We start from the raw sequence: 11,315 nt of genomic DNA, 5'->3' as shown, positions 1-11,315 counted from the left end.
AATATCAAACTCCTCATAGACTTATAGACCTGTGTACACTCACAAACGCATTAGTCCCTTAACCTATAAGTCTTCAATACACCAAAATCACTAAGGGGCACTAGATGCACTTACAGGGGGGGCTCTCCCCTTCCCCTATAAATAGTGGGGGGGGGGTGGGAGGGCTGCCACACCCTTCCCCTGGCACAGCCCTCCCCCTCTCCAACACCTCCTCCTCCGTCACGCTTGGCGAAGCTCTGCCGAAGAACCACGAGCTCCATCACCACCATGTCGTCGTGCTGTCAGAGTTCTCCCTCAACTTATCCTCTCCCCTTGCTGGATCAAGAAGGAGGAGACGTCCCCGGACTGTACGTGTGTTGAACCCGGAGGCGCTGTTGTTCGGCGCTTAGATCGGAATCGATCGCGATCTGAATCACTGCATGTACGACTCCACCAACCGCGTTCTTGCAACGCTTCCGCTTAGCGATCTTCAAGGGTTCGAAGATGCACTCCCTCTCTCTCATTGCTAGCATCTCCTAGATTGATCTTGGTGACACGTAGGAAAATTTTGAATTATTGCTACGTTTCCCAACACCGACGGCGACACAGTGGAACTCTCAATGAAAGCACCAATGTCGGTGTCAAAACCGGCGGATCTCGGATAGGGGGTCCCGAACTGTACGTCTAAGGTTGATGGTAACATAAGGCAGGGGACATGATGTTTTACCATCGGGCCCTCTTGATGGAGGTAATACCCTACCTCCTTCTTGATTGATATTGATGAGTATGAGGATTACAAGAATTGATCTACCACGAGATCGTAATGGCTAAAACCCTAGAAGTCTAGCCGGTATGATTATGATTGCCTCTACGGACTAAACCCTCCGGTTTATATAGACACCGGAGGGGACTAGGGTTGTACAAAGTCGGTTACAGAGAAAGGAATCTTGATATCCGAATGCAGGCTTGCCATCCATGCTAAGGAGAGTCCCATCAGGACACGGGAGAGAGTCTTCTGTCTTTTATCTTCATAGCCCATTAGTCCGGCCCATGTCACACAGACCGGACGCCCGAGGACCCCTTGATTCAGGACTCCCTCACACGCCGCCACTGCATCTTATCCATTCCGCTGTCCACCATCCCATCCATCAATTTCCACCACATTCTACCCATCGTTCATTGCCATAATCATACTTGATGTCGTTCACATCTTCGCTTGATCCAATCTACATCTTATAGTTTGTTTTGGAAAGTGGGAGTGACAAAAAGAGGAAAAAAAGTAAAAGAAAAGTTAGAGAAAAAAAAGTAGAGAAAGAGAAAGAAAAAATGTGAGAAAAAAAGAGACAAGAAAAAGAAAATAAAATTCGGATCTATCTAGACCCAATCTCGTACTTGAATTCGGTTTCGAATATGTTTTGCGCACTGTTAAGTAAAGTAGCCATATCTTTTTCATACGAACTCCGTTTTGGCTCCACAAATACTCAAACTAAAGCTAGCGACGAGCCCCATCTAGATAATCTCAAAAGCTAAGTCAATATTTGACACCTCAAAATCGGCTTCTAAATAGGTCTTTTTGGCCTCCGAAGTTCGCGAACATAGATTGTTCCAGTTTTTCAGGCTAGTTTTAGAATTTTTTTGACTCCTCATATCAACTCGGAATTGAGTGATTCTTTTTGCGTTTGAAAGCTTGAGTCGGTGTAATTCTTGAGACAAATTATCATAAATTGGCACAAACTTTTCCAGAGTAAAGTTGGAGAGAGAGTTGTTGGTATATCCTACTTGATAGCTATTTATCATGATTATCTTTACTGCCATTGTGATCTTCACTTATTTCTTGTTATCCAGAGCTACTTCATGTTGGGGAACGTAGTATTTCAAAAAAAATCCTACGATCACGCAAGATCTATCTAGGGATGCATAGCAACGAGAGGGGAGAGTGTGTCTACGTACCCTCGTAGACCGAAAGCGGAAGCGTTGAGTAACGCGGTTGATGTAGTCGAACGTCTTTGCGATCCAACTGATCAAGTGCCGAACGCACGGCACCTCTGCGATCTGCACACGTTCACCTCGATGACGTCCCTCGAACTCTAGATCCAGCTGAGGCCGAGGGAGAGTTTCGTCAGCTCAACGGCGTGTTGACGGTGATGATGAAGTTACCGACGCAGGGCTTCACCTAAGCACTACGACAATATGACCAAGGTGGGAATCTATGGAGGGGGTCACCGCACACGGCTAAGAAATCAACTTGTGTGTCTATGGAGTGCCCCCTCCCCCATATATAAAGGAGTGGAGGAGGGGGCCGGCCGACCTCATAGGGCGCGCCCCAAGGGGGGAATCCTACTCCTACCAGGAGTAGGTAGGAGTAGGTTCCCCCCTTTCCTAGTCCAACTAGGAGGGGGGAGGAAAGGGAAGAAGGAAAGGGGGGCCGCCCCCCTCCCAAATTCAGATTGGGCTTGGGGGGGGGGGGGCTCCTCTTGGCCGCCTCCTCTCTCTTCCACTAAAGCCCATGAAGGCCCATTAACCCCTCGGGGGGTTCCGATAACCCCCCGGTACTCCGGAAAATGCCCGGACATATCCGAAACCTTTCCGGTGTCCAAACATAACCTTCCAATATATCAATCTCCATGTCTCGACCATTTCGAGACTCCTTGTCATGGTCCGTGATCATATCCGGGACTCTGAACAACCTTCAATACATCAAATCACATAACTCACAATACATATCGTCATCGAACGTTAAGCGTGCGGACCCTACGGGTTCGAGAAGTATGTAGACATGACCGAGACTCATTTCTGGTCAATAACCAATAGCGGAACCTGGATGCTCATATTGGTTCCTACATATTCTACGAAGATCTTTATCGGTTAAACCGCATAACAACAAACGTTGTTCCCTTTGTCATCTGTATGTTACTTGCCTGAGATTTGATCGTCGGTATCTCAATACCTAGTTCAATCTCGTTACCAACAAGTCTCTTTACTCGTTCCGTAATGCAACATCCCATAACTAACTCATTAGTCACATTGCTTGCAAGGCTTATAGTGATGTGCATTACCGAGAGGGCCCAGAGATACCTCTCCGACAATCGGAGTGATAAATCCTAATCTCGATCTATGCCAACTCAACAAACACCATCGGGAGACACCTGTAGAGCATCTTATAATCACTCAGTTACGTTGTAACGTTTGATAGCACACAAAGTGTTCCTCCGGTATTCGGGAGTTACATAATCTCATAGTCATAGGAACATGTATAAGTTATGGAGAAAGCAATAGCAATAAACTAAACGATCAAAGTGCTAAGCTAACGGATGGGTCATGTCAATCACATCATTCTCTAATGATGTGATCTCGTTCATCAAATGACAACTCATGTCTATGGCTAGGAAACTTAACCATCTTTGATTAACGAGCTAGTCAAGTAGAGGCATACTAGTGACACTCTGTTTGTCTATGTATTCACACATGTACTAAGTTTCCGGTTAATATAATTCTAGCATGAATAATAAACATTTATCATGATATAAGGAAATATAAATAACAACTTTATTATTGCCTCTAGGGCACATTTCCTTCACTTCATATCATTTATTGATGCTAGTTGTGCAACGCCGTGACCTCATTAGTGTCTAGGCTCGTGTCCCTAGTCCGGTCTAGTCTAGGACCAGCACAGTACCGTCATTGAGCGTGTATTCAACATTGCATCTCTGAATTGACTATTGCTAATCTTTCGCTACCATGTATTTAAGCCTTCCAAACTCCATATATTTCTACACCATATATACACACATTCACCTAGCAATCGTTTTACTCAATCTTCGGAGTTATTCGACACCGCTAGTTGCCGGTCACCACCTGCTGCATGGTAAGAACTTGTAAGACATTGATATTTGCTATGGTGTGAGCGTATTACCATCACATCCTAGTAGTTCATAGGAACATTATTCATGATTTTTTTCTTGTTTTCTACTAATTATGACAGGTTCCGGAGTTGTTAGTTCTTGGGCTTCATCGATCGTGGGAGACTTGCCACCACCTAAGAAAATACAACAACCGTCATAAGAGGAGCAACGACAATAGAATGCGCATAATCAGGTTAATGTTTTCATGCCACCCTTTAATGGTCGTTTTAGGTCTGATTGATATATTAAACGGGAGTACGAAATAAATGCTATATTTGCTTTCCATAATTTTGATGAGCGTGGAAAATTTCAAGCTGCGGTTAGTACTTTCAGTAGCTTTGCTTTAGTTTGGTGCAGTGAATATTGTCGGTTAAACTCTGATTTTATGCCTACTACTTGGGATGATTTAAAACTTGTGATGAGAGATACATTCATTGATGTTTATTATATTTGTGGCATGATTAAAAAATTACAACATTTAAAACAAGGCATTGACACCATAACAAAATATTATGATGATTTACAAACTACTTTGTTGCACTCATTTTTGGAAGAAAGTGAAGAAGATTGTATGGGTAGATTTTGGGAAGGATTAAACCGTGATATTCAAGAGATACTAATTCATGAAGAGTGTTATCCTATGGATAACTTGTTTCGTCTTGTTTGCAAAGCTAGATAGGAAATAAAACGACGTGTTGCCCATAAGGAGAACAAGCACACGGTGCACATTTCAAGAGTTGATACGATTGTTCCTTCAACTACTAGGCGTACTATGACAACCACATACATTTTTGTGAGGACTACATCACCTCCACCATGTGATACATCACCACCGAGAGTGCCTACATCATTAGAGTTGATCATAAGAGGTAATGACAAAGGTACTGATCTTCCACCTCCACATAAGTATCATGAATGCCTTGTAAATTTAAATGCACCATATGATGAGCTATCCACTACTTTGACCACACCATCTATTTTAGAGGATCATGTTGATGATTTGACTTTATCATGTGATCAAACAATTGCAACATCAACAATGTCGAGTGCACCCATTAAATTAACTACAGAAGACCCATGTGAATGAAAAATAATTCAGATTTGGATCAAATACGCTTGAAAATAATTGTGCCAATGTTTAATCATTTTGATATGACCTCTAATCTTGGTGATGATTCTGTGTCAAATGACTTGTTGCATGTTTTTTATTTAAGCATATTGTAGCATGTAAATTTGAAGGAATTAAATTTTATTCAGCAATGTTGGGATGGTTTAATGATAAACATTGTCAATCTTTTGATAATAATAAGAGCTACAATTATATGTGCAAACTGAGTTGCAATATTTTGATGCCTTCTACTTCTTGTGATAATATTTTGGCTTTATATTTTATGAAATACGAAAGTTACTCATGTATACATGTGTCATATGTGCAAAAACTGACGGAAGTAAAAATGGATGACATATACATATACAACATGCACATCTTGTCTTTTTTGTTAACCACATTTCAGATTAAGCAACGCCGAGGACAACTTTGGTTTTCAAGAAGGGGTGGATGATGATGACATGACTACCTTGGATACAACCAATAATATTAAATACACATATTTGTGAGGTGATTTCTAACGCAAACTATGCAATAATTTATTTATGTTATCCAACACAAAAATACTTCACAGACTTTTGTGCCATGTGTAATTGCAGGTGTATGGGACATTTGTATAATCCACATATGAAGATAAGGGGAAAAGAGAAGTTTAGGTGGTGTTTAAAAAGTCCTCTCACGACATTTTTGGGCCAAGAGAAGATAGAGTCCAAGTCTCTCACATTCTGGACTCAGATTCGGACTGCATAGACATACCTGACTCATAACGTCAATATCTATTTCATCTACACTCCGAATTGGGTGATTCTTTTTTTGTAGAAAAGTAGATGTGCTCTTTCCATACCAATTGGATTCACCTTCAAATTCGTCTGGAGCGCTGAGATATTGACAAAACAATGTGACGTTATAACAGAATTTGAGTCAAATTACAAGTCCAAAGCTGTTGCATCACCTCCACTTGGGCCGATGGGCCTTGTATGACCTAGGGTTAGTTTTAGACTGCCTTGGGATGTCCTCCCACCTCCTTGGCCGCCACCCCTTGCTCCTATATAAGTAGATCAATCTAGTAGCTTTTTCTATACTTCATCTATATTCACAATATTCAGACATCTTTATCATATTCTTGCTTGCAGGAATAGACCTTCGTGGTCAAGCTGATCGTGCCTCCGGTATTGTCAGATTGTTTTAGCGGTTGCGAAGGCGCAACGTCGTGCACGTTTGTAGTCGAATCGTCTCCACCAAATCAATAGTTATCATCTAATCGAAAGATCGGGACACCCTCACCTCTATCAGCAACTATGTCTCGCACATAGGTAAAGGAGAATCACTAAGGATTGAGTTCCCCTCATGTTCAATGGCACGTGCATGAGCTCTTGTCATCGGTCCACTTAGTGCTTGGGGAGTTGATGTAGTGTCCATGGGGATGATTGTAGGGTGCTCCGCACCAATCCTTTATAGGAGTAATGCCCTCTCTCTAAACTATTGTGGCATACAGTTCATGTTGCTTTCAATCTACAACCACCTAGGAGTAGTTTGAATATGTTTGACCACTAGTTTGAGGGTATTCGTCCTAATAGTAAGGCTTAAATTGGGGTTGGGGTTTGCAATTTACTCCAGGCTATATAAAATTGTTGCAATGGTTGTGTGTTTAATGTATCTTTCGTGTGTGTGTGTTTAGCTCCAAACAATTTGCATCCTTTTCAAGGCTATCAATTGGATCCACGTATGGTCATTATTTGGTAGGATGAGAGCCGGCCGTTTATGATCTCTGAGTGCAACCGATGGGATACTGTCCGGGCTATATTAAGGCGATATGGGTTGTGGCCTAGTAAATGGGTTTGTGATACATGAAGCCTTATATCTTATGTTTACTCTGTGTGTTATTTCTCTCTCTTGCTGCCAAGTGTGGTGTTTATGTCAACTTTATTATCTGGTTGTTGTAAACATTTTGCATAAATAATTAAGTGTTGTGTGCATCAATTGATGCAGAAACCGGGATATATGCTATCCCTCTTTTGGAATCAAGGAAAAAAAATATGAGCAGCCAAGCTAGGCAGGGAACCTAACTTGCAAATTAAATAGTGCTAGTTGTAATATATCAGCCAGCAAAGCTCTGAACTTCAACGGGAAATGTCGCATATCTCTCTTTCTTATGGCAGTGGTTACCGGCCGGAATCCTATGCCAACTTCTTCACGCCGTCAATTTGTTAATCTTCATCGTGCTGCAGTGCATGCGATTCTCCCATTATAGAAGTCCGGAAGGGATTCTCCTGCTAAGATGCTCAACATCTATGCAAAGCCATGCCGTTTGCGCTTCACTTGGGCAGGCACTATAAAAGGGACATGGAGTCGAGTCACCGAGACAGGCAAGGCAGCGGCAGAGGCAGAGGCAGAACAAGCCGCTGGCCAGTGGCCATGGAGTGCGGCCAGTGCAGCGCGCGCTTGGCTGTCACGCGGGGCGCGAGCTCCGTTCAGTGCGCGCACTGCCGCAGGGCGACGCGCGTCGAACGGCACGGCGCCGTCGTGCACGGGGCCGTCGGCTTCGTCAGGAGCGTGTTCACGAACATTGGCCGGGCGAGGCCGCACCCGGGGTACCCGCCGGTGCACGGCAACAAGCGCGCTCTCTTGGTCGGCATCAACTACACCGGAACGGCGGCCGAGCTGCCCGGCCCCATCAACGATGTCAAGTGCATGAGCTTCCTGCTCACCCTCAAGTACGGCTTCCCAGGCGATTGCATCCTTGTCCTTACCGGTAATAGAAAGAATCGCATCCACCAAGTTTTCTCTGTACTTCGAGTTCATGTCCTTGCTCTTGCTAATGCTACGCGCAGATGAAGAGCGCGACCCCTACAGGAGGCCAACAAGGGCCAACATCCTAGTGGCGATGCGGTGGCTGGTGCATGGGTGCAGCTCCGGGGACTCCCTTGTGTTCCACTTCTCCGGCCACGGTGATCAGGAGAAAGACAAGGACGGCGACGAGCAGGACGGCCAGGACGAGAGCATCTGCCCGCTGGACTGGCAGCTGAACGGCGCCATCCTGGACGACGAGATCAACGAGGCCATCGTCCGCCCGCTCGTGCAGGGCGTCAGGCTCCACGCCATCATCGACGCCTGCCGCAGCGGCACCGTCCTTGATCTCCCCAACCTCTGCCAGATCAAAAAGTACCAGTGTTACTACTTTCAATAAATCGGGCGTGCACCATTGATTGTACTATCATTAACACTGATCATATTATTTAGGAACGGGAAACCCCTGTGGATTGATCACAGCGCTCCAAATGGCGCTTGGAAGAACACGAGCGGCGGTCACGCCATCCTGATCAGCGGCTGCACCGACGACGAAGATGCGCAGGACGGTTACGGCCATGAGACCATGGCCATGGGAGCCTTGACGTACAGCTTCTTCGCTGCGGCGTGGTTCGCGCATCGGCCGCCCACCTACGGCCAGCTGCTTCAAAAGACGAAGGCGATCCTCGTAGACTGCAACCGCGACAGCCAGATCCACTGCGACCTCCCTGCGTCGATCTTACCGCACGTCCGGAAGGTGGTGAACTTCAGTGGCGTGCAGGAGCCTCAACTGTCTTCTTCCGACAAGTTCGACATCAACCGGAAGACATTTATGCTATAAAATCAACAAGATGTGTCGGCGGCTGGAGCTGCCATCTAAATGCTACAGGAGACGCAAGCTCGTTGAGTAATTCCATCTCAGCCTTCTCAGCGAGGTGATGGGTAAATAAAACTAGTGCGTCGTGTCATAGGACTAGTCGCACAGAAGTCTCATGTTTCTGAATGAACTTTATGTTCGTAGTACATGTCAATTTCCGATAAAGGAAATATATTAATATCGCAAAGATATCAATTACACCCAGCCTCTGCATCAGTAAAACATCGAAAGACATCAAGGATACACATAACCAAAAATAAAAATAAAAAAGAGAGAAATATAAAAATAAAGACCTCGTCGCAGTGATGAAAAACTAACAACACTCTAACCATCACCAAAGACAACACACGGACTACATAAAAGGTTCTCCAAAAACGACGCCTCCAAGAAAGAAACAATGCACAAGCATTGTCGTCACCTGATCAAGGATCTTGAGTTTTTACCCTGAAGAAAATCTGAGATCCCAAAAACAATGCCTTCGCAAGACCATTGCCAGGTACAACCAATGAAGACCAGATCTTGGGCTTTCACCCTGGAGATCTCGGCTCGGTACTCAAGAAGCACCCCCCAAAATGTTGTCCGCCTGTGTTGCTGCCCTCTCCTACCAAGGCCGCTGCTGGAAGTCCTCAACACCGGACACACAGGAAAAAACATGTGCCGCCAGTCTTCAACGCAGCCAAAACTCCTCTCCACCATTACAAGTCTCCGATCTCAGCCACCATGACTTTCTTCACCACTGTTAACGCCATGGAAATCTATACTTAGACGTGTCCGACGACACCGAGAAGACAGCAAAGCTTCGCGCCATGCCCTCATGAAGACTCTCTGGCCGAAGGTGAGGGCGTGCCCGACCGGATCAATTCCGATATAGATGTCCAGTGATGCCAAGCGCCAAAAGCTGGGATCTCCAAGAGGAAGACCAGACCCCATCGGTGTCCAGATCGAGGAGGCCGGCATGAAGCAGATCGAAATTATGAAGCACGAAGAATAGCAGGGCCAACCACCGCGAGTCTCTCCTGGATCATGACGGCCGGATCTGGGCAGTGTCATGCCTGACAAACTCCTCCGACGCAGCCCCAAACGGCTACGACGTCGGTAACCGCCGCCACACCCATGTGAGGACGCTATGTCAGCCGCTGATCTCCGTGATCCTGAGCCCCAGCGCGTGCCAGCGCACCTCCCAACATGCTGCCCTACAGGATGGAAGCCGCCACGGGAGAGCGCCCCGCCAACGCCGTCGGCCACACGGGCTTCGCCCGGCGGCACAGCGAGAGGAGGGGTAAGAGCGGCGCTGGTGCGTGGATCGCTGGTCGCGCCCGAGTCGCCCTGGGCTGGGAGGGAAAATACACTTTAGTACATGTCAATTATCTTACTCTTTCCTATCCATATTAATTGTCACAACTTTAGTACTACTATATGGATCAGTGGGAGGGGAAATACACTTGTGTTCCTGGTTGTATATGCACTCTATATGGTGATTTTTTTTTTTAAATATTTTAATAAAAAGTCAAAATAGGTAAGAATTATTTTGACAAAACACTTGACTTACTTTTGCACTAGTATATAAATTTTCACGAAAAAAACAAAAGTTGACCTCACAGCAAAAAAGACAAAATTTATTTGCTATTGTAGGTCACTATTCACACTATTTTAGCCAAAAATTTGTGTTTTTTGAAAAGAAGCCAAAGGGAGATTTTCTTTTTGTGGATTTTTTCTCACAAGTACAATAGAAGGTCAAGTTTATTTCAAAAATATTTTCAGGAATTTTTGACTTTTTGTTGAATTACTAAATTTCTTTTTCATATAGGGTGTAGATGTCTCCATAGACCACAAATCCGCCTCCTCGATGGGAATAGCATATTTCACTTGCAGTAATTCAAATCTGCGCCTAAGAGCATGAGCTCCGGGTTGTAACTAATGGTCTTCTTATGCTCTATGGAGCATGTTAAACATACACATACGATTGCACCTGTCGCGTCTTTCTCCCCTTTATAACTTGTATCTTGGGAGACAAAACACCAGGCGCACCCCTTGTGTCTATATATGTGCCTAGTGCACAATCAATAAGAATTATTGATGCACACATTCCTTTTCGCCCAAACTAACATGGTATTAGATACCGTATCGATCCCTGCCTAAACCGCTTCCGCAACCCTAGCCGCCGCCACCGCCGCCACCAACCTCCCACGCCGCTGCTCCTCCCCTCGCAGCCGCTCCACCCCAACAATCGTCGCCTCTCGCTGCGCCGCCGCTTCTCCCTCCCATCTACAACCCTAGCCACCGCACCTCCTCTTCCCCTCGCGCGCCGCCACCTCTCCCTCACCATGTCCGTCCACTCATCCATCTCCGGCGCCACCAACCCCTTCGCCGGTATGGACCCCGCTGACATCCGCGACATCAACATTCATGACCGCGTTCCCGTGATCCTCGACGCAACCAACTCCACGTACTACACGTGGAAGACCTACTTCTCGCTCCTCTTCCGGGAGAACAATCTCGTGGATCACATTGACGGCACCGTCGACTCTCGCTCCATGGTGGATGACTCTGAGTGGACCGCGATCGACGCTATGCTCATCCGGTAGTTCTTCACCACCATCTCGAAGGACCTGTTTCACACGGTCGTGAGCGACGGTGATGACGCACGCGCCATGTGGGTCAA

General features: G+C 45.8%; 1 protein-coding gene across 1 annotated transcript; it reads left to right on the top strand.

Moving 5' to 3' along the window:
- The first annotated feature begins 7,363 nt into the window (after nt 1–7,363).
- LOC123106698 (metacaspase-1) lies at nt 7,364–8,851 on the top strand. The gene is made up of 3 exons (XM_044528788.1): nt 7,364–7,741; nt 7,821–8,151; nt 8,230–8,851. Exons 1-3 carry the CDS (start codon nt 7,405–7,407, stop codon nt 8,615–8,617), a joined length of 1,056 nt encoding a protein of 351 aa, XP_044384723.1. The 5' UTR covers nt 7,364–7,404; the 3' UTR covers nt 8,618–8,851.
- Nucleotides 8,852–11,315: the final 2,464 nt, after the last annotated feature.

This window comes from Triticum aestivum, chromosome 5A, assembly GCF_018294505.1.
Source record: "Triticum aestivum cultivar Chinese Spring chromosome 5A, IWGSC CS RefSeq v2.1, whole genome shotgun sequence".
NCBI lineage: Eukaryota > Viridiplantae > Streptophyta > Magnoliopsida > Poales > Poaceae > Triticum > Triticum aestivum.
The sequence above is the reverse complement of the archived record's forward strand: the minus strand, read 5'-3'. Positions and strand labels throughout refer to the sequence as shown.